Source organism: Aplysia californica, unplaced genomic scaffold, assembly GCF_000002075.1.
Source record: "Aplysia californica isolate F4 #8 unplaced genomic scaffold, AplCal3.0 scaffold00066, whole genome shotgun sequence".
NCBI lineage: Eukaryota > Metazoa > Mollusca > Gastropoda > Aplysiida > Aplysiidae > Aplysia > Aplysia californica.
Window position 1 is genome coordinate 1865105 of NW_004797336.1, and position 23767 is coordinate 1888871.

General features: G+C 39.4%; 3 protein-coding genes across 4 annotated transcripts in view; 2 read left to right on the plus strand and 1 right to left on the minus strand.

The window, feature by feature from the left end:
- LOC101856008 (cilia- and flagella-associated protein 161) overlaps positions 1 to 8567 on the plus strand; it is a 14807-nt gene extending 6240 nt beyond the window's left edge. Inside the window, exons 4-8 of the mRNA XM_005093598.3 lie at positions 1657 to 1822; positions 2534 to 2618; positions 5609 to 5767; positions 6868 to 6941; positions 7470 to 8567. Coding sequence (XP_005093655.1) covers positions 1657 to 1822; positions 2534 to 2618; positions 5609 to 5767; positions 6868 to 6941; positions 7470 to 7647 — 662 coding nt within the window. The 3' untranslated portion in view covers positions 7648 to 8567. The remainder of the gene's footprint in view (positions 1 to 1656; positions 1823 to 2533; positions 2619 to 5608; positions 5768 to 6867; positions 6942 to 7469) is intronic.
- Positions 8568 to 8870: 303 nt separating this feature from the next.
- LOC101856248 (zinc finger protein 394) lies at positions 8871 to 15855 on the minus strand. Its single transcript, XM_005093599.3, has 3 exons — positions 13563 to 15855; positions 12212 to 12357; positions 8871 to 10320 (listed from the first exon to the last, which is right to left on the minus strand). The coding sequence occupies exons 1-3, from the start codon at positions 14746 to 14748 to the stop codon at positions 10153 to 10155; spliced, it is 1500 nt and encodes a 499-aa protein (XP_005093656.1). The 5' UTR covers positions 14749 to 15855; the 3' UTR covers positions 8871 to 10152.
- Positions 15856 to 16067: 212 nt separating this feature from the next.
- Positions 16068 to 23767, plus strand: part of LOC101856788 — a 10474-nt gene continuing 2774 nt past the window's right edge. Inside the window, exons 1-3 of one of the 2 annotated variants that reach the window (XM_005093602.2) lie at positions 16068 to 16161; positions 19246 to 19364; positions 22394 to 22486. In XM_005093602.2, coding sequence (XP_005093659.1) covers positions 19295 to 19364; positions 22394 to 22486 — 163 coding nt within the window. In that variant the 5' untranslated portion in view covers positions 16068 to 16161; positions 19246 to 19294. The remainder of the gene's footprint in view (positions 16162 to 19245; positions 19365 to 22393; positions 22487 to 23767) is intronic. The other variant, XM_005093603.2, reaches the window with a different exon arrangement.

The following is a 23767-nucleotide window of genomic DNA, read 5'->3' on the forward strand; positions in this document are numbered from 1 at the left end:
ATGTATATATTGGAAAACGCTAAAAGTGTGTGTGTGTGTGTGTGTGTGTGTGTGTGTGTGTGTGTGTGTGTGTGTGTGTGTGTGTGTGTGTGTGTGTGTGTGTGTTATATTTATAATACATCGCAGAACATTTTGCGGTAAGCTTTACTGGCGTATTATTTGTGGGCGCCACTTTGAAGCCTTGGGCTTGATTCCGTGTGACGTCAACTGGTGTCGGGCGAGTGCGTCAGAGCGGGTGTAGCGCTGGTGGCACCCTGGGACATCACAAGCGTGCACTTTTTTCTCTGACGTCATCAGATGTGTGTTGCGATGCTGAAGCAAATAAAACAAATGGACTTAGCCTATGATCACCTTTGTAAAAAGAAAATTATAGTGATGTTATTGTAGGTGTTTTTACTTTAGGAAGCGGGCTCCTCTCCCTGCCTGTCTTACATATTTTATATATATTATTATATGATATATAGCCTATTATTATTATCATTTATATATGTGTTACACACACACATACACACACACACACACACACACACACACACACACACACACACAGGCACACTCACTCACTCACTGATCAGTTGATCACTCACACCATCACAAATGGCTTTAATTGTGCCTTATTTTGAACTTCAGCGATTACAACAAAAACAATAACTGCTTCCTCTGATATTCCAGAGCTCTGGCTATCCTTGCATTTTAAATGGCCTTGCACAATAATCCTAATGTTATATAGCCTAGAGATTTAATGTAAAACATGTCACAGTATAAGAACCGTGCCTTACACAATTTATGCTCTAAAACACCAAAGATGTCACCATTCATACTGTTGCAGGTGTTTTGTCTCTTTTGAGCATTTTAGAGAAAAAAACTTTTGCAGGAATACTTTGATATGGTTTAGATATGAAGTATTGAATGAACAAAAGATGCTACTTGGATTCTGAGGAAAAGGAGTCATCATGTTATGTATAGCACTTGACCAATTCCTAGGTCCTCTAGTTTGTTCTAAATACAGCCATATAGGTAGATATTTTATTGTAGCATTTATACATAATATATTTGTGAAAGTTAGTCACTTTGGCCACGTAAAACTTCGGAACCACTTAACTTTCTAATTTGACAAAATAAATGGGGGTTCAGTATCATTTAAAAGGTGCACAGTTCTATTGAGGAGCCTGAAGTCACTGTAGTTTAATTTTCAGTTTTTCATTAGTTTTGTTTAGATCTAATCTTGGAAAAGTCCATCTTCTAAGACGCCATTGTAAACAAGTGAGGTTTCCGTTCAATAGCCGTGCGTACTGTTTCCACACCTTTGAAATTATGGAGTGTACAACCACGAAAGCGGAATAGAGAATCAATCTATACGTCACTATATGGAAACCTTCTAATTTTTTGCATCTCTTAGGATTTATTGCTCCATTCTAGTAGAGTGTAAATGTAAGGCCAATGACTTTCAGTTGATGTTAGTGCATCGATCATCCCTTTCAACGAAAGGGGGCCCAGCTAGTTCAGTATAAGCACACTTGTCAGAGAAGAAGTAATTTATTCCTGATGTAGATACAAGGTAGTGCCAAAATGTCACAAGCGCTTTTAAGCCTAGGTTTGTCTCTTTTCTTTAAAGTTTTGTATAGTTGTGTAATGTTTCCTTTGTCCTTGCTCCAGGTAATCCAGACCGCACAGTCTACGGTGTTGGCCAGTATCCCAGAGATGACAGTGCTTTGGCCATCCACATGCCTGATGGAGCTAGCATTGATGGGCCTGTCCCTCTGTGTGTGACTGGATCAAAGAAACTGGCACCATGTTTCAGAACAGCTTTTAAAATCATGCCGTAAGAACAAATTGATTTTGATGTTGAATATGTGGGATTTATAGAGCTGATATGTAAGTCTAATCATTCTAGTCATAAAAATTAATCCATGGAGCAAGCTATTTATTAAGTTTTATGTCAGCATTAAATTATTCTATGTAGATGTTTCAATTGAGTTTTTATGTTTGTAGAGATGACAGTATTTCAGCTGTGTCGAGTCATTATTTCGTATGATATCATGTTGCTGTTGAAGACGATATAGGCTGTTTCATAGCCATGCTTGACTTTGAGGAAATATATGGAAGTTTGAGAAAAATTGTTGGGGTCCCTATGAATTTTCAGTCTCAAACTTTGGTTTTGCTGATCTTGTTCATGACTTACAGCAGCACCCCACCCAGCTGGCATGGTGTCCTGGCGTACTAAAATTGAGTGTATAGATGCTTACACATATATGATGTACCCATACATTGATCCACAAGTGCATGTATATATGGTCATAAAAGGACACGCTATGTGGGCTCAGCTTATAGTATGCTGGTCTGGTCTATGGTGAAATTAATGAGCCTGGTTTAAATCCTCAAGGGAGTATTCTTTTTAACTTAAGTTGTTTAAGAAGTTTTCCAGGCTCTCTACCCCAAGGCTTGGTCCTGTCCGAGGTTCTGCCTCTTAGATAACCACACTAGTATTGAAAGGGGTGTTAAACTCAAACCATACTGTGCTATTTTTCCACAGAGCTGATGCCTATGCCAAGATCGGAGATAAACTGCGCTATGGACAACCATTTTCTCTTGTGACTGCTGCAGATGGTGCTGGTTCTGTAAGTGACTATTTCTGATGTTAATACTGGGAACACTGGGAATTAATGTACCTTGTATTATAAATATTGTAACTTATGTATCTGGATTGAAGACCGTACCTTTCTTTTACTTTAAGTTTAGTCACTTTTCAGTTGCAATGGTGCCGGAGGACGAAAGCAAATCAAAGAGCCTTTCTTCACTGTATCTAAAACTGCTTGTACCCACAAACAGAACCATAGTACAAAGTAGTTTGTGTACCCTTATTTATAAACACGAATGAAGGAGGCCTTTGAGGATTGAATGCTATAAAAGGGCTGCAAAGATGCAGCATATTGCTGACTTTGTCACTGATGAGATGCATACACTTGCCTAGGCACACACTTTAACACACTCACACACACACTCATGCATGCGCGCACACATGCAAGCACACATACTAGTTCTATTTATTTGAGAGAAGTTCACTGGGTTCATCATACATCTCTCATGTAGTAGCTACAGTATAACATGGATAGCTTGAATTCATTGGGACTGGCCTCGGTAGTTCAAGGGATCTGTAGTTCGAGGGATACGATAACAGTGTTATGGCATCGACTGTGTCATAGAATTTGAAATTTGAGAGAATTTGAAATTGACACATTGAGAATGAGAAACACAATAGGCAACGTTTTTGAGTTCGATTGGTTATGAGCTTAACGGTACCAAGAAAGTTTAATTGCGTTGGTCAGTGTGAGCGGTCTTTAGTCTACACTAATCGAACAGTACCTTTTCAAATTTTTCAAAACAAACAGTTTGACAAGATAAGCATATAGAAACAGTAATCAACAACGCAATGATAAAACAATGCAGCGTTACCCCGCTTCTCCCACCAAACGCGCAGTCCTTTGCGAAGAGGGGTGGGGTGGCCCATTGTGTGATGTACAATCCTTCCTCTTGCCCGCTCCTCACAAGTCTAGCCAGGCCTAGGGCCTAGTCATGCGTGTCAAGCAGCATGCTAAAAATAGCCCAGCTAGCTGCTTCTGTGGAGGGGGGAAGGTGGTATTTTGCCGACCTTACCTCTTTCCGCTTTAAACAAATTATTATTTTGTCACAAGTGCACCTCAAAAGATATTGACTTTAGACCTCTAGGGAGGTGAAATTAGTTAGACTGTTCCATGTTTGTATTCGAGCTTCGCGTAATTTTCTTACAATGATAAAGAAGAAAAAAAAGATTAAGAGTCTTCTGTGCTCAACCTATCCATTGTTGTACTGTGGTTAACAAATTTGATTCAGGGATTCAGCTTTTCCCACCATCCAGTTTAGTTATTACTACAGTAGTCTCCGCCTAAACGCACGCCATACTAAAGCATGCTCCGTTCAAACGCACACTTTCGTCATCTGACAGGTTTTTTACTTTAAAATTTAGACGTACAAACGCATGGTCACTCCCTCTAAACGCACGCTCCGATCCACAAAACACGCCGACAAGTTAAGCTTGGCAAGGGGAAATTTTCTCTACAACCTGCACAGCCTGCATAAGACGAGCCTAGAAGTTACGAGAAAACCCGATTTTTGGTGAGAGTGCCCCTCATGCTGTACAAAGAGAGTGATGGACTGCGTTTACACACCCTACTTTTCACTGACGCATAGGTCTCGATGTTGGGGGGGGGATTGGGGGGACTAAAATGTTTTTTGATAGGTCACTGGAAATGTATCTTTGAGAGAAGGTTTCTGACTGGTCTTTGAGTGACTGCGTGTAGTAATGTTTAGTTAAATCTAGGCCTGATGCGCGACACGCGCGAATGCCGTAAAACACTAGACAGTAGACAGGCCTCTATAGGATTTTAAAGATTAGCCAAGTAAGCCTAATCAGCTGTACTCGAAGAACTTATAACATACTTGTTCAACAAATCACAAGAGAAAATGTTTCTCGGGGATGATTCTGCATGAATTTACGGTCGGGGCTGGTCGCTTGGAAAGCCACGTGGCTGGTCCGTCGTCTCTATGACTATGACAAACAGTTTCCTCTTAGGCTATCTGTTCCCGATGTTTACAGTGCATATTCATTACATTGGGCTTGTCTTTCTCCCCCCCCCACCCCCATTCAACGCCTTTGTATTCTTAACCCCTGTCGGAGAATCCTTCACAAAACAGTCACGTGTCGTCACATTATGTGCCAAAATTACCCCCTCCCTCCAAGGGAGGTCACTGGAGTAATAAGGAATTGAGATGACTTGCAAAGGTTCATGTAAATGCACGCTCCACATAAACACACGCTAAGGAGCCCTCCCGAACACCGTGCGTTTAGGCAGAGACTACTGTATATTTTTCTTTAATTGTCAATCAACACATCATTTATCTAACTTGCACTGAAGAGTTGCTTCTCTTCTTTTTATAAAAAAATTGATTCTTCGGTATATTGTAGAAGAGTAAACATGTAGAACTATCTACAGTCAGACATGGATAACTCAAACACATCGCAGATTGATATGTGTTTGACACATCATTAAATCCAGGTTAACTGAAGATAAAAATTAAAGAGATATCAGTCGAGGAATGGCAAATTATATGAGCTATCTGTGATTTTGAATTTTTCTTGTTCATGTTATCTGTCATCATCATCATCAATGCCTTTCACCCGTGACAGGGTATAGGCCACATACAAGCTCCTTTCATTTATCTCTGTCCTTGGCCATTCTTCCAAGTGAGCTTCATCTCTCTCAACTCTCATATCCCTTTCCACGCATCTCCGCCATGTTTCCCGTGGCCTACCCCTGCCTCGCATCATGCTCCTTGTGGGTTCCACTGCAGAGACTGTCTTTTGTATAAATCTGTACTCGACTGTATTTTTCAAAAGGCATGTTTGTGAAAAAGGCTGCCACCTTTTAAAAAAATGTTGCGTTATACCAGAAACTGACTTCATTAATCAGAGTCTATAGTTACTTTGCTGCACTATTATAGATAATACCTTCATATAGCTGAACGTGAATCTCAGGGGTTTTGAATTGCATCCTACTGATGTCTTCCTCAGCTGTTTTTGTTTTCCGACCAAGTTCTCTTCAACCGCTGCACAGACAAAGCCCGGCACCAGGTGGTGCAACTGGTCCCTGAGTGCTCCTTCAAAACTTCCTTCCAGATTGAGCATAAGAATCCCCTTCTTCGCTTGGAATTTGAGAATGAGCCAGTGATGGTAGGCATCCTAGCAGGCTCTCCTCTTGCTATTTCTAATCCTATTTCTAATCAATAATGTTTTGTTAAAAGAAAAGTTGAAGTTGAAGATAGATGATAAAACTTTCTTATCTTACTTCCACTATTCAATGTATCATGTATCAATGTTTCAGCTTAATGGGACTTGTAATTTACTGAGGTATGAGAAAATGCAATAAACTCTCATAAGCTAATGATTTACTTATAATAAAATACTGCTTTCATTTTTCAAAGTTATCTGCAGAATAATAGTGTAAGTTTAGATTTGTGAAGCATCGTGGTGAAATCAGGCGCTTGTCAAAATAGTGCAACCAAGCAAACAAGCCTTTTCCCACTGGTTTAACCATTTTTAGAACTTTTTAATATTTAGCTTAACACATTTTATGTCCATTTAGGAACTCATTTCTGGGTGAATTTGAGTGAAAAACGTTGATTAAAGGCACAAGATATGTATGTTTTCAGTTTCCAAGAATTCTCAAGCAAATAAAAGTCACCAAACTTTGGGGGCCATTTTCTCGCTAATTTTACCTCTGAAACCAAGTAAACCCCACCTCCTTCAATTACAAATATCTCGACTTTTATTGAAGATAGATGGGTATTTTTTTCATCATGAGCAATCTTTAAGATGAGATTTACAACTCTACATGCCCAAAAATTGACGAGTGCCTATTCCATCACATTGTGACACATTTAATATTTTTTCGTCTGGTAGAAATAACGACATAACATTTTGTGTTGCTAAATGACCAGAACCCCATTTCTGTAGAGGGAAAAATGACAAATGTTGTTTGCAGCAATAAAGCTAAAAGACAAAGTTAGTGTGTACAGGCCTTCTTATGTGTAGTTGTCAGAAGATAATGTTGAATGTGGTGTTTCTCAAAGAATTTCTTTTACTTATTTTCAACATAAGCGGGAGAGGGGAGCTCAGACTGTAAAAGAGAAATTCTTCAGAGAAGTAAAGTAAGAGCCCTTGAACTGTTGTTACAGACTTGCCAAAAACTTATCTTACAGAAAAGTGTCCAATAAAGAAAGTTCTCTAATTTAATTCTTCTCTAAATACACGCCCAATTCCCTTGTCCCCAGGCCAATGAGGAGTGCATTATTCAACACTGCAAAACTCACCAAAATTTATGTGTTGAGGAGAAACACTGCACACCGTGAGTATTGTTATATATATCCTGTGCCACAAATGTCATTTGCATAGTTTTGCTATAAATTTTTCTCATTGTGCATCAGGAAATCTGATCCGCTGAGTAAATTGAAATGTGTGAACGTATGATCAATTTTTAAAAATTTCTTTTTTGGGTGAATTCTCGCAACAATCAAGTTAATGTTATTTATTAGTGAGGATGGCTTCTTAAAAGGTAAGAGTGTGAGTCATCAGTGTTAAATGTCATATTTATATTTAAAATGCCCACTTTGTTCAAATTGTTTTGCTAATTTCATGTATTAAACAGAAATTACTTTCTTTCAGAGTTGAAGTAAGTTTTCTTTCTTTCTATGGTATTTAATCAAAAAAATTTAATCAAATATTTTTCTCATGGTTAGTTTCTAACATTCTTTCTTTTTCTTTTGCGTTGTGCCTTAAGGTATTGTTTTTCCCATATATATGCTAGATGGCCAAAATTGTATCAATGTGCTGACTCTTCTTATACTCAAAAAAAAGTTTTCTTTGTTTTCAACAGGACTTTGTTTGGAAATGAGTATGAAATCTCGGCGCACACCAATCTTGACAGCCACAAAGCAGATCTGCCTGTGAACCGTTGGATGTTAGTCATGGCTGTGGCTGGTGATCCAAACTATCCCTTGGCCCTCAGCCAGACTGGGGATCAGGTAGCAGCAGAGATTAACCCTTCAGTCTAGCCATCAGTTTAGTCATTGTCAAGTGTAAAAGAGACAATTCAAGCTTTGGAGAGATATGAGTATGTTTGAGTACCTTGCTGATGCTCCTCAAGGAGTATTCGTGGGTCTACTTCATTAATTGAAGAACAAAAAATTTAACTCAAATGACAACTTTCCCTTTTTTTCTCCCAACCCAAAATTTTTAAAAATATTCGATAACACTTCCTCATCCATTATGTATGTTATCAATAACAACACTTTCAAACAATGATGTGTTATGTATTTTTGTTTTCTATGGGTTGTCAATATTTGAAACTCAAGTGTAGGGAAATATTGGTTCAGAGAATGTTTTTCTTAATTTACAATAGCATGTAAAGCAATATATACATTGTGCACGTAATGTGTGGGGAACAAATAAAATGTTTAACTTTTTCTTTTCCTGAATGAAGTTCCAATTGTTTTTTGTTGTGTTTTTTTTCAATTATATATATATTTAACAACTTTTGCTCCCGTATTTCATGATTGAGAAGGTTAGGAGAAAAACCTCTGATTTTAATTAAAAAAGGTTCTTTTGTCATTATTTATATTGTTGTGTTTCATCATATTGCTGTGGGTTTTGTCTTTTTAATGACATACCTCATAATGAAACCTGAAGTTTTCTATGACTTACATGTCATCCTGCCTGATTTTAGCTCAATAATAAAATGTCAGTGTTGCATATTTTCATCAGTTATAGTCTTCTTGGAATGTACAAAACAAACTGTAACAGAAAATCCTGAAAATAATGTTCTTTGAATGAAGATTTTTTTAAAATCTGCATATGTGTACACCTGTATAGCCCTTGTCAACGCTAGGGAAATAAAACAAAGCCGTGACATATTGTTAACCAAGTGTTAATTCATGATTGCCTTTCAAAAGTTCACAAAAAATAGATGCACTTTTATCACATACTTGTTTTCCAAAACTTTTCAATTCTGTGTTCACCAACCTACTCCTCTTAGACATTATCTCTGCTCACACTACCTATATCAAATTTCACGTATCATGATGAAATTGTCAAACACGTATTATAAAATATATGAGCACATATGCACACACCCAATTACACAAACATGTTTTCTCATATATAGCCACACATACACAAATGCACCACCAGCCTCTGTGATGTAGCAGTTAGACGCTTTGCTGTCAACACAGGAGACCAGAGTTTGATTTCTGAGTTTGGAGAATTTTTATCAAGTATCTTGGTTTTTTCTTCTTTAATGTTGTATCCCTCTCATCCCAGGTTGGCGGTGATGGGCAGGTTGGAAGCTTGCCTCCTAGATCTAATATTTTAAACTGTGTTGATGTAAAAAACAACTGCATTAAAAAAATAGTTTTAACATGTGCACGCGCACACTCAAACACACACACACACGCACACACATGCACACATGCACTCCCACATGCTCACACATACACACCCAAACGCTCACTTAAACACACATTCAAGTCTCAACTACTTTTGTGGATGTGAACGCATACAGTTTGCATTCTACCTACCCTTTGAAATGCAAAAACATCATTCTAGATTAATATCCATTCTCTCTAGCTGTTGTCAACAGACACAAAGATTCATATACACTTTATGCAATGGACTAATGTAGACAAGGGTGTCAAACTCAATCACACAAGGAGATAAATTCTTAAGGTAGTGAATTGAACTGAACCTACACACATTGAGTAACAGAAAACAACTTTCTGTTAAAAGCAGCAAAATGAATTAAAACACAAAAGTTATAATAATTAGGCATACTAGTCTAACCATACCAATCGCTTTGCTCTTAAGCCACTTTGTCAGTGTTGGGTGTTTGGCATCTTTTCTTGGCCTCATTAAGTTCGTAGTTTATGTTATGAATAAGGTTTTTTTCTGGAGATTCTCAGTATGGACTACATAAAGTTTTCTCGTAGGCCGGCTATAATTGTTTGACAGGCCAGATTCGGCCTGCAGAATTTGAGTTAGACACCTGTGATCTAAACAGTATTTTTTGAAGATATCTTACCTCCATTTTTAAAAACACCTTACTCTTTAGAGAGATTAACTTATCATGTATACAAGTGATGAAGTGCTTGTACTTGTACGTTTGTCTTCATGACTTTATGAATACATGTATATTATAATCACAACGTGATTCTCCGTGAAGGAGGACAGGGATAGGGTTTGAGTGATAGAAATAGATGTGAGTTGATCTGGGTTTTACAGTAGGTCGGGGTTATGGAGGCCATTCCGCACATTAGGGATAAAGATAGAGATTAGACAAGACTCAACAGAAAAATGTGTTGGTAGTTGCGACCCTGAGTCACTGCCTGAGGCATAATATTAGGCCAACGCCTTCAATCCCTCCTATCCCCCTTTCCATTTTTTAAAGCAATGTATATATTGGAAAACGCTAAAAGTGTGTGTGTGTGTGTGTGTGTGTGTGTGTGTGTGTGTGTGTGTGTGTGTGTTATATTTATAATACATCGCAGAACATTTTGCGGTAAGCTTTACTGGCGTATTATTTGTGGGCGCCACTTTGAAGCCTTGGGCTTGATTCCGTGTGACGTCAACTGGTGTCGGGCGAGTGCGTCAGAGCGGGTGTAGCGCTGGTGGCACCCTGGGACATCACAAGCGTGCACTTTTTTCTCTGACGTCATCAGATGTGTGTTGCGATGCTGAAGCAAATAAAACAAATGGACTTAGCCTATGATCACCTTTGTAAAAAGAAAATTTTAGTGATGTTATTGTAGGTGTTTTTACTTTAGGAAGCGGGCTCCTCTCCCTGCCTGTCTTACATATTTTATATATATTATTATATGATATATAGCCTATTATTATTATCATTTATATATGTGTTACACACACACATACACACACACACACACACACACACACACACACACACACACACACACACACACACACAGGCACACTCACTCACTCACTGATCAGTTGATCACTCACTCACACGCTCACATTCTTTGCCGTAGCTCGGCTGCGAAGTTTGTAAATCTTAAGCAATTTTGCCATGTTCATCTTTTTTCATTGTACTTCGTTTATAGCCGTGCAACGAGTAGAAAGGTTTCTATAGTGTTCGTGAGGTTTTAAATCACACTCATAAATTCGAACCCCGGCATCTAACACACATCAACTGAACCTTGTAGCATGACGATGACTTTTACTTATAAGTACTTAGCGGAATTTTTCTAAGAGTGGTCTATGCCCCACATTATTTTTATGCAGGTGTTTTTACGACCCCATTGGCACAATTTAAATCAGTTAGGAGGCGGGCTTTCGGTCCTGTCTGTTAGGGCCAACTCGGGCTGAGAGGGATACAACACCCCTGTAGAAAGAGCGAGATAGTCGGTAACACTCTAACACGGTACCCCAATTCGGGAATTGAATTCGGTTCTCCTGCATGCGACAGCGAAGCGCCTTACTAACTGCTGCACCACAGACGACGGTAAACACCCACAGAAAAGGCATCTGAGTAAAGGTTACATGCTGGTGGCTGGTGACAGTATGAAGCTGTTGTGGAGTGGTTTTAGTGTCGGAAACGCGGGAAAATCAAGCTTTTAGTGAGGTATCTTCACAACGATCTAGATCTTTGCAGTAAAATTGACCGATTAAATATTGCATGTATCATGCATTGTCGCAATATCTATTTATCTATTCATCCATCCATACATCCATCCATCTATCTATCCAACCAACTATCTACCCATATCTGTACTTCCATCTATCTATCCATCTATCTATCGAGAGCTGTAATTTATCGCTCATGCGCCAGTGGGGCTGCCAATACAGTAAAGGCGTTGCCTCTGACGATCGTCAGAGAGATTCTTTTGTAACAACCACCTCATCTCCCGTGGGTCACCTGTGGCGTTTGTTCACCGACGACGAACTTTCTGGAAGAACTGGGTCGTCAGGGGACCGAGAGCGCCGGATGTTTCGACGGCCAATGGGACGAAGTGGTAGCGGTCGCTGAGGCCTTCGTACTTTCTAATTTTGGGCTCCTCTGCCTTCTTGGCGATACTGTCTTCACAACTGTCTTTTTTTAATTAAACAAAACTCTCGGTGCCAAGCTATGTCCTGAAGCGTCCATAGCAGTGTTGCTTTAATTAATAGAATACGGAGATAAATAGATAAACCTCTACAGCCCTCACGTTGTAAAATATATGAATATCATTTAAGCAATATAATATTATTATGCTGGTTTTTTTATGGCAAGAGAACAGACAATTTAGCGACTACAGCAATCAGCGCTTTGCCATTACGCTATCCCAGAAGTACAGCTGTGCTATTATGCTCAGTACCTACTTTTGAGAAATTTGAAGTAAAAAAACTTTGAGTTTCACAAAATGTCATTCTTTTATTATCTTGATAACGTCTCTGAATAATCTTACGATTTGGTTTCTGAACTCATGGTCTTAGTAACTCAAAACAACCAAAGATGTCCCATAGAACTTTGTAATTCTTGGTTTTCGCCATGTTATTTGAAAACACAAACGGAAAAACCTTCTTCAAGAAGGATGAAAATCTGGACCTGAAGGCGGAATCCGTTACCTTATTCAGGTGGTCTTTCCTCCCAAACGCCTTCCCGCACACCTGACACTCGTGTGGTCGGTGACCGGAGTGGATTCTTTGATGCCGGGTCAGCTCTTCTTTTCGCGCGAAAGCCCGACCACAGTCACATCGGAACGGTCGTTCACCTATGGGTCGGGATTTTAAAAGTTGACAATTACCAAGATGATGGACTAGACAAAACCTAATAGATTTTTTTTTTTTTGGGGGGGGGGTGTTTGTTGTGTGTGTGTGTGTGTGTGTGTGTGTGTGTGAGAGAGAGAGAGAGAGAGAGAGAGAGAGAGAGAGAGAGAGAGAGAGAGAGAGAGAGAGAGAGAGAGAGACAGAGAGAGAAAGAGAGAGGGAGAGAGAGAGGGGGGGAGAGAGAGAGAGAGGGAGAGAGAGAGAGAGAGAGGGGGGGAGTTAATGACTATTGGGAGTTAATGACTATTAGGAATTCTAAACAGTTTTATGTCTGAAGTGTGAGTTTGTTCTATAAGACTTGTGTATTTCAATGGTACATAGAGAGGCAGGAGAGATAGAGCGATGAGACATGGGGTGAGAGAGATAGAGAGAGAGAGAGAGAGAGAGAGAGAGAGAGAGAGAGAGAGAGAGAGAGAGAGAGAGAGAGAGAGATTAATAACTATAATACTATATGGTGGATAAAAAAATGTATGAATGAAATTTTTCTTTGTGCTACAAGAATGGTGTGTGCATTTTTTTTTTACGGAAGAAGTGCGTGCCCTATTTCATTCATTCCACTCCCCACCTATGAATACCTATCTGTGTGTCTGGCTGATAGTGAGATAGATAAAACGAGGAGTGGATAGGACCTATAATAGCCTGTTAACTTAGAAACACAGAATAATAATATTAATAATGCGAAGGTAGATGAATAGAGTAGAGGCTTGCATTAAATTCTGCATAGGTGATGCAATGGGAAATTCTTTGTCTCTTGCACAGCAATGCTAAATCTCTGACATGACCCGTCTTCTACAATATCAATATCAATCTGAATATACTCATGGAAATCTATATTAAGTACCGTTTAAATTTACATTACCCTATCTCGAGGGCCAGTGCTACAGGTGGACCAGTAATCAGAATCGATATTATTATACACGTACTTCATCATTAAATTTCATTGCTATCTGTGTCGTGGGTGGTGTTCCGCGTACTCTATAGACGTAAATAGTGTTTGCAGTATATTATTATGTCAAGTAACCAATTCGCGAAACTGAATGTACATCTATACTTTCTCAAGATAGTTCTTTTTTTTAAAAATCAGCAGCTTCTTCACATACAAGAACTATAAGAATTACATTAATTTTGATCGAACGAAGCAAGAACCTACCTGAATGTACACGAAGATGCTTTTTCATTTTGACGGCGTTATAGAAAGTCATCTCACAAAAACCACACATGAACGTTTCCTGGCTTGGCATTGTATCAATAGGTAGGGAATGCTCCTTAGAGTTATAATGTAAGACTGGACGTACAGTATTCCAGAATTGCTCATTCCTAGTTTTTTCTGTGTGCCTACCATGAAGATGATGGTACTCGTCGTCTATGAATGTCTTTCGGTAGTGTTGGTCGCAAACCGGCAAAGTGCTGTCCACATTCTGAAAGGGAGAGAAATAATATTCCTTGGGAAATGATGCTAGTGGGAAGACATGTTGGCCAGTTCCCAATAACTGAGAGATGGGTTGTATATTGTTCTTACCCAGACGAGCCAACTGAAAGGACATTTCACAAACAGCACATGACGGATGACTTACAGTGCTTATAGTCTGGCCACCAGTAACGTTATAATATTGTTCAAAGCGCTGCCTTGAAGGACTCACGGCCTCCCCATTCTTGTATCTCCGAAAAGCTGAAGTGCGTACTCTTCTGAAAGCTGACAAGCCATGGCTGTCATCTGCCATTTGGGAGCAGGTTGGCTCCTTTTTTTTCTTCAAGTCGTTTTCTAAGATGTCAAATGTTTTCCCGATACTGGAAGCGGCGCTGTCACTGTCCTGACGTGGACACATGTGCTCGTCACAATTGTTACTATCGGTGAGTTGAGTTTTATTATGACTGCAGATTGTAGGTGAGCCGCCGTTATAGATGTCACTTGAACAATATGGTGACGACTGGAGTTGATCAAAGGAGGAATGACCAAGGCTGGATTTACAACAGGGATTGTCAGTTCTTCTTTGTGCCTCATCTTGGTCAGTTGTCGGAATCTGTGTGTCTGGACGTTGATAAATGAGAACAGGTTTGAACATTTTGACAGGTTCAACATGCTGTGTGAAGTGTTGGTGATTGTAGTACAATGGCTGCCCTTCATAGAAATCAAGAGCCCTGTCTGAGAACGTTGAAAAGTCACCTGCAGCTTTATTGTACAAAAACGGCATGAAGGTGTTAGCAGGCGATAGGTCGTTGTGGTAAGCATCGTTCATCTCATGGGGAACAGTTGCTGTTTTGGGTGTGTCCCTCGACAGACTGAATTCGTTGATATTAGAGTGGCCAGCATCGTCCAATTTTCCTCCCAGCGACATTTCGCCAGTTTCAGTCAGTGTTTCCCGAGCAAGAATTATAAAATGTTCGTTGTTGCACACACTAGTTTCCCTTTCTTTGCTCGGAATCAATAATTGGTTATCATCCTTTTTAGCGTCATAAACAGAACTTTGCGCTCTATAGTGTTAACCTTCACAGCGACAAGTACGTTTGTGTCGAAAAGTGGCTTTGGTATTTTAGCATAATGAAAAGGGGGCGTGTCTTAATTTCAATTCTAAATCTATGTTTGGACAGGTTCAGCTGACAAGAAACAAGCCTGCGCTGTGTGATTTGGGGTTATCGGGCACCCAGCCTCGGAGGTGAACTTCAGCACTAAAATTAGTGCGTAGAACAGAAAGTGAACTCCAGTTTATCACTTCAATGTTCATTATCTATCTGCCAACACTCATTACGATCACGGCGGATAACCCAGCACAGTGCTTGTCATCTCAAGAGATACTGCCCATACTGTTCTCACGTGATCATCCTTCTCGTTGAAGGCCCAGCTTAAACCCCCACTTCTCGCCCACAGGCTGACGGTTGAAACAAAGTAATTCAGAAGATACGGCAGCGCTTCTCCTCTAGTCAAAAAACGATATTATTAGTATCATATAGACAGCCACTTTCAAGCACCTTTCTGTTATCTCGATAAGTTGGGTTTTCTGGTGTATCACATTGAAACCTGAACCTGCATGTTTTGAGGCGCAGAGAAAACATGTTATCACATTGACAATCATATCAGAGTTGCAAAAAAATTAGATATCATATCTGAAAGATAGAAAAATTGCAGGAAAAGGAAAATACAAGTTGCAAATATTATGCTTTTTATTTCTATTATCACTGGCCTTTGCAAGTGCAAGAGAGTAGGAGAGGCGAGATGGGTAGATGGATACATAGAGTAACTTGATATAGATAATAAAGATATATACACAAGTAAGAGGGACAGTTGCGCTTCGTTAAACTTTACACATATCCCTTTAAATTATGAACAATCCTGTTTAGTTTCAAGAGCAGACTATCACTGTTCTATTTTAGTGGTCGCTCGAAACGGATATTGGCGTTTATTTAATGTTTATTTTGTTCTGTGAAGCCAATGTTTACCACACTGCAGACAGTTTTTTCCCAAACTTTCTAATCAAAGGATGAGTTTATATTATAGTTCTAGCAAAATGATTTGTATCATGAAATGAAGTAGCTTACCATCTTTTTTTTCACGCCGACTGGAGTCTGTGGGAGGATGTTTATTGGGGTTTCCCGGCCCACCAGCAGGATCAGTGTGTTTTTAAATGAAATCACAGACAAATGATAGGAAGTAAACGTACTTCAAGAATGTGTTTTGCTATGAAAGGTATCATAACTAGATTCTAGATCTAGGTCTAGATCTAGATCTATACTCTAAACTTTGAAAATTAACAGTAAGTTACTGTTTGCCTTCTTAATAACTCTCAAATGCTTACTTCGACTTTTAAGTTGTTGTTTGTTTGTTGTTGGTGGTTTTGTTGTTGTTGGTTGTTTTTGGTTGTGTTTTTAGGGGGTGGGGTGGGGGTGGAGCAGATATCTCATGATTATGATCCGATAAGATATCAGGAATAAAGGGTAAAAGGTGGGTGCTTACTCCTTACTGGTCTTTGTTCCATCGTTCTCATGCTTTCAGAATCTTCCACTCATCTTTTAGAACGCTTTGCAAAAGGATAATCTATCACTTAAGTGAAAGAGATTAGATATATCCGATGCTTTTTAAAAAATAAAATAATGATAATAATAATAACAATAATAATAACAATAATGAAAATAATACTGATAATAATAATACTGATAATAATAATACTGATAATAATAATAAATAGCATTTAGATAGCGCATTTCCACAAAAAAAGCGCTCAATGCGTTGTACCATAATACAAAGACATTAGCGCACAACATATATTACATAGTAATCCTCTTTCTCTCTCTCTCTCTCTCTCTCTCTCTCTCTCTCTCTCTCTCTCTCTCTCTCTCTCTCTCTCTCTCTCTCTCTCTCTCTCTCTCTGTCTCTCTCTCTCACTCATTCTATCTTTGTCTTCGTCTCTGTCTCTGTCTCTGCCTCTCTCTTTCTCTCTCTCTCTCTCTCTCTCTCTCTCTCTCTCTCTCTCTCTCTCTCCCTCCCTCCCTCCCTCCCTCCCCCTCTCTCTCTCTCTCTCCCCCCCCCCTCTCTCTCTCTCTCTCTCTCTCTCTCTCTCTCTCTCTCTCTCTCAGGAGCGAAGGCTGACTTATTTGACAGGGTAATCAAAGAGAGATGGGACCAGATAGGGCCTGGAGATATCACACAAGAATCTTACTCGAGGCAGATATGTCAGTAATACAGTATGTAATACCAGGGAGACTAAACTCTCAGGTAGAACATGACAATTATTATTTATTTTTTATTTTTACATTTGGCTGTTTTATTCTAGCGTTTCGCGGCCAGGAGCCAGTGTCATAATCGAGGTCACGATCTGATTATAGGACGGTAAAAAGTCGAGGGGCAAAAAAACAAGCACTCGCAGCAGTCAAGATATTATTGGGAATTAGCTCCCCTCATATCAGTGAGGTAGACTCGACCAGTGTAATAGTTCGTTTACATAATCAGTGCTTGTGACTGCTTATAACTGTGACCCGAAAGGGGTGAACAGGGTATATGTGGCAATGAAACAGTTTTGACTGTTGCCCACATGTTCCCTTCAACTCTTTTGGTAGACTCTTCATGCCTCACTGTAAGCTTGCTTAATCAAAGCTTGCGACTGCTTATGGAGTGGCACGGTAGAGGTGAACAGGTTATTTCTGTGGCAATGAAACCCTTTTGAATGTTAGGAATACTGTTCATTGGTGATTATGAGCGTCTTTTTACATTTAATTTATGAGGTTTACGTCTATGGGTGAATTTGACTGCGGCAATGTTCCAAATTAGGAAGGGAAGCAGTGATTATTTGATTATACAGACGCTTCGCCAGTGCTCTCTCTCTCTCTCTCTCTCTCTCTCTCTCTCTCTCTCTCTCTCTCTCTCTCTCTCTCTCTCTCTCTCTCTCTCTCTCTCTCTCTCTCTCTCTCTCTCTCTCTCCAGTACATCCTTGAGTTAAGACAAATCCACAAAAACTTACCTAGACACCCTCGTACTCGTACAAATTGATGACATCACACAGTCATAAACTGTTACAGAACAGAACAGCATGCATAAACGATACTGAGAAAACAATAGATACTGAGAGGAATAATAATATTTGTATTGGGAATGTCGGAAATAGATTGAAGCTGGACTGAAACAAATGCGTTTAAAGGGCTGATTTGAATTTCATTAAAAGTGGTAGACTCCCGTAGATGAGCTGGCAAAGAGTTCCACCGGTAGGGGGCGTGGTGTGAAAAAAGCTCTTTTTCCAAGTCTCTGACTTTTGTTTTAGACCGATCTTAAAGGCTGAGATGGTATATTCGATGACCATGTCACAAATATATGATGGTGCACTGTTGTTGACGCACTTAAAACATAGAACAATTATTTTGTACTGAATTCTAGATTTAGTACAATAATAATATGTTTCATTATAGCCTAACAGAGTTGGAAACCTTCTCGGGCACGGCATAAAGGTTTTAATGCTGGTCTTTTGTTAAAAAATGTTCAAAACAGCACGAGCCTTTATAGTGCCTTGGCACTGGTGCTAGTGGTGCCCATTTTATGACATGACTCCTGCAGTAATTGAGGTCTTCACCCCGAAACGTTTCACAGCAAGAATGTTTCATGACAGTTACTGCCGGTAAACAAAATACCGTGAAGTTCCTTATATAATAATATCATTCAGCAGAAACTGCAAACCAAAAAATGAGTGAAATGATATTGATAAAATGTTTATGTTCATTACATTTAAAACGTATCGTAAGGTTAAAAGTTAATATAGCACGTTCCCTTACAGTACTCTGGTCTTGGCGACCTCATGACCGTTTGGACTCGAAGTGCCCCACGTTTTCCGAGAATGATAATATGCAATTAACTTGGTCACACATACTTATTTTAATAATAATTATCATTGCCGCACTGATCTGCCTTCTGAGGTCTTTGTGACAGTGTTGAACGTGCACCGAGGCGTTGTGAGCTCAACGAGGGCCATACCAGATTGTTGGGTTGGGGGGAATACGTGTAATTTGAATTTTAACATAATATTCTGTTTGGGGATCATGCGTGTCTCTTTGTCTTTTTTGGCCTCGTTCTATCGGAGATATATAAAACATAGGGGATTTAACCCTAACAAAAATGTAAAAACTTGACTCTGCTCAAAAGGCCACTGAGCTTAAACAGTGGGCCTTCTACTAAACAGTGCAACATATCACAAACTGGTAATTTTGATATGGGTGTATTTTAATAATAGAGATCCGAAATAACAAATTACACAAAATCACTGGGAATTGTTTAAGTACACACTATGCAAAGCTACCACCACTGACAGCACCCAAACCAAAAGAAAGCTAAACTAACGGACTGGTTGTTATGGCAGAACTTACAGAAACAGCTACTCAAGTGAGCGTTTGTACCAGTTGGGGAGAATGTCTCATGGAACTGAACACAAGGAAGACGCAGGAGAACTCTATGAATTCTACGCCAAACCTGCTCACGGTAAGTTCTAATAATAATAATAATAATAATAATAATCACCATCATCATCATCATCATCATTATCATCATCATCATCATCATCACCATCATCATCATCATCATCATCATCATTACCACCATCATCATCATCATCCAGTGCCAGATCTGCGACAGACATCGGCGATCATGGTTCTCCATGTATTCCTTTTCTGGGATGCTCTAAAAAAAAGCTACGTTTCCCTGATCGTTCCCTGTTACCCATTTGTTTAGGTTCCTAAAGTATGTTGTTCTGGGCTTACCCCTGATTCGTTTGCCTTCAATTTTGCCAGTGAGAGCTAGATGTTCAAGACCCTTACGTCTGTTCAGGTGTCCCAAAAACTACATTTGTCGTTTCCTGATTGTTTTTAATCATAATAATAATAATAATAATAATAATAATAATAATAATAATAATAATAATAATAATAATAATAATAATAATAATAATAATGATGATGATAATAATGATGATGATGATGATGATGATGATGATGATGATGATGATGATGATGATGATAAGTGAGTCTTATTCTTATAGGAGAATGAAAATGTGTTCGGCACAACTTAGTTTTATTTACACCTATATTATCAACCAGTCGTTGTTGACACATGCTATTCCCACTATTTGGAAATGTTCTGAAATCGTCCCCCTTCCAAAGAAAGAAAAAATTACTGAAATGAATGACCTAAGGCCAATAGCCTTAACATCGGTAGTTATAAAATGTCTTGAAAAAAATGTACTAAAAAGACTACCAACGTACATAGAACCCATCCAGGACCCCCTACCATCTGCATATCGTCACGGGAGAAGTGTGAAAGGCGCCATTTTACTATTTCTTGACAACATATATAGACACTTAGACGAGCCAAAAACATACTATAGGATCCTGTTTGTTGATTTTTCGTCAGTCTTTAATGCTATCCAGTATCCAGCCAGCTACCCTTTTAAATAAACTAGAAAACATAGGTGTTAACATCAATTTAATATCTTGGAACGGCAATTTTCTTACCAACCGAACCCAGTATGTAAAATTAAAACATTCTTCATCGACATACATCACAACAAATACAAGGGCCCCTCAAGGATGTGTTTTGTCACCAGTTTTATTCACACTATACACGAACGATGGTCAAATAAACAACAGTAACATCAAGTTGATAACATTTGCAAATGATTCAACCATAATTGGGCTAATTCAGGCTGACCATAACGAAACCGCTTACTGGAATTTTGTACTTTGCTTTTCTGAATGGTGTGAAAATCATAAGCTGCTTTTAAATGTGAAAAAAAACACCCAAAAGAACTTGTAGATTTTAGAAGAAAGAAACTGCCCCTGCAGCCACTCGAAATTAAATGTGAAAACATCGAGCAAGTGTCAGACTATAAGTATTTGGGTGTTACAATAGACAACAAACTCAACTGGCGTGTCCACACTTCTCTCCTGCATAAAAAAGTGAACAAAGGACTATTTTTTCTAAAGAAGCTAAAGTATTTTAAAGTTGATAAAACATTGATGTCCATGTTCTACCATTCAACCATAGAAAGTATGATCAATTTTTGAATAGCAGCATGGGAAAGGAACACAAGACAACAAGGTAAAGAAAAATCAAATCGACTAATACGGAAAGCATGTAAAATTTCAACATCTACATTCCCCTACTTGGATGAATTTTACATAACAGCTTGCACTAAAAATATTAATTCCATCTTTTTAGACAACAAACATAATAATAATAATAATAATAATAATAATAATAATAATTACACTTTTATTTGTCCCAGAAGGGTACTTTGTTTTACAATGGCAAACATACATACATAAAGACATAATTATAAATACGTACATACATAAATACATACATGCATAAATACATACATAAATACACACTATTACACAAATACAGAACAGTTTACAAACAATGCCACTGTCGGTCGCCACTGTGCAGCGCCCTGCAATTTGAGCTGGGGTTGTCGTGTCTTGCTCAAGGACACACCCCAGTGACCACCCATCTGATCCCCGTGTCACCGACACTTGCTTGACATTGCTTGAGTCAAAACTCACTACTCACTTAGCCACTGGAGCCCCCATCCCTTGTTCCCTCAAATAAAAACATCAGTCAGAAGTAAAAGACCTAGGCTTCTGATCTGTAACAAAGAAAGATAGGTCTACAGAAGACAGAAGGTCATTTTTACCATCATCAACTATCTTGTATAGGTATACTTACGACCTTAGAGCATGCACCAAAATAACATTGAGTGTGTATCTAGCTTACGATTATTATTTTTTATATTGCTGCTCATTTATATTATGCATGTGTGCGCGTGTGTGTATGTGTGGGCGTGTGTGCGTGCGTGCGTGTGTGTGTGTGTGTGTGTGTGTGTGTGTGTGTGTGTGTGTGTGTGTGTGTCTGTGTGTGTACACTTGGTGAAACACCAAACCAATGTGCCAGGATCTGGACAATACAGATGTATCTTATCTTATCTTACCTTATCTACATGTAATACGTTGTATGTGGTTGCGTTCTGCCAATTGTCATTTTATAACAACACGAATTAGCTTCCATTTCAAAATGTGTCACTTGTGCTTTAAAGAACAATATGTTTTGTTACTGTGGATAGGGAACAGGTGCAGGGGTTTGTGGCAGAAAAGTGGAGTATTTGAGGAGCAAGGGGGAAAAAAAAAGGGGGGGGGGGTAATGTAAAAATCACCATTTAATTTGCTTTTGGGGACAGGGGGAGGGGGATGTTGAGACACATGCAGTCATATTATAGTTCTTAACTACCATACGAGAGCTCGGAACTCCCGCATTTTTATGTGTGTCCTCTTGGTGTCTCTTGTATAGCCTACTTCTTTACTGCCCAACCGCTGCCTTGCTTTACCACAGCAGTAAGACAAAAGCACTGCGATTATCTTGTTATGCATGAGCTCAGCACCAAATTATCCCCAAACCTTTTATGAATTTGTATTTCTCGGAAATAATCAATTCTCAGAGTTTCATACCTATTACAGACTTGCCAGTCTACGAGAACCCCGCGAGTGTGACGATCAATCGACGACACAGCCGGAGTCCACATTCCCATGCTCATGACGATAGATTACATGGTAGGCGTCTGTGGTACTGTAGTGTAGCGGTTTAAGGCTTTTCCCGTCGCACGCTGGAAAACCGACTTCTTTTCCGGAGTGGGGAGAATTTTTATCGAGTATTTCGGTCTTTCTGCCGTAACAAGATCGTGGGGCTTATCCAAGACCATTCTTCAAGGAACTGTGCAGGGGAGGAGAAGGAGAAGGAGAAGAAGGCAAAGGGAGAGGTGAACCGACAACATTGCAGAGAGGACAGGGAAATCTTTCGCCAAAACTCAGGCGCTCACATAATTTTTAAAAACGTGAAAAGTGGAGGCAGCTGACGTGGTTTACTGTCATACAGCGCACCTACGATCCTATGGGATGAGTAAGATGTAAGCAGTAATTAGCTGGGATGGTGTATCCCTTTCAGTCTGGGTTGGTCGTGGCAGGCAGAGTCGGACGTCTGCCTTCTGGATGATCCAAACTGTGTCGAAGGAGAACATTAAAAATTGTCAGATTTCGTGCCGATCAATCTATTCAGTGGGTATTTGGCGGGTGCTCTGATATGGTTTGCTCCTTCTTTCCAATCAAACATCTATCGTCCTTATCTTTCCTCCTTCTTTTTTGTGTATGTTACTCTCTTGTAGCACATTGATTCTTCGGCACTTATACGACCTCATTGTGTAGCAAGTGCCGTAAAACTATTACTAAAACTAAAACTAACAATCTGTTCATCGAAGATCTTGTCGATTGTGCCCAAAACAAAAACACACCCATCTGAAACATCAATGGGAGGGGCCAGTGTAGGAAACAGTATACATGTATGTAGGTCTATTTGTGTCTATAGGTATGCAGGCATTGGGACATCATGCACAGAAAGTACGGCTATCAAGAGATGGCGTTTTACTCCCTCGATCTATGTTCTCATTACTTTTTATGGGGCTCGAGTCACTCACTGAGTACGAGGTCTGCATGCTCCCAGCAATAGAGAATCTTTGCTCCCAGTCTACTTTTTCCTGGGCTAAAATTAGATACTCGAACCAGGGTTAACAATCGTCCTTTGGTTTGATGTGGGAATAATGAGCAAACACTCTTCACAGACTGTGTGACAGACGCTTTGCCAATTCTAAATTCGAGCGAACGCAATGTGATGGTCCAGAAGTTCACTCAACAAACACATTCCTCATTTCATTCTCTCATCTCTCTTTCTCTATCTCTCCTCGTACGTGTGTGTTTGTGTGTGTGTGTGTGTGTGTGTGCGCGTGTGTGTGTGTGTGTGTGTGCGCGCGCGTGCGTACGTGCGTGTGTGTGTGTGTGTGT

Coding starts and splice junctions, on each gene's coding strand:
- LOC101856248 (XM_005093599.3), bottom strand. CDS start 14,748: ATGTCGCTGGGAGGAAAATTGGACGATGCTGGCCACTCTAATATCAAC. Junction 12,358..13,562: donor GCATCTTCGTGTACATTCAG/GTAGGTTCTTGC, acceptor CCCGACCCATAG/GTGAACGACCGTTCCGATGT. Junction 10,321..12,211: donor GGAAAGACCACCTGAATAAG/GTAACGGATTCC, acceptor TATTTGCTTCAG/CATCGCAACACACATCTGAT.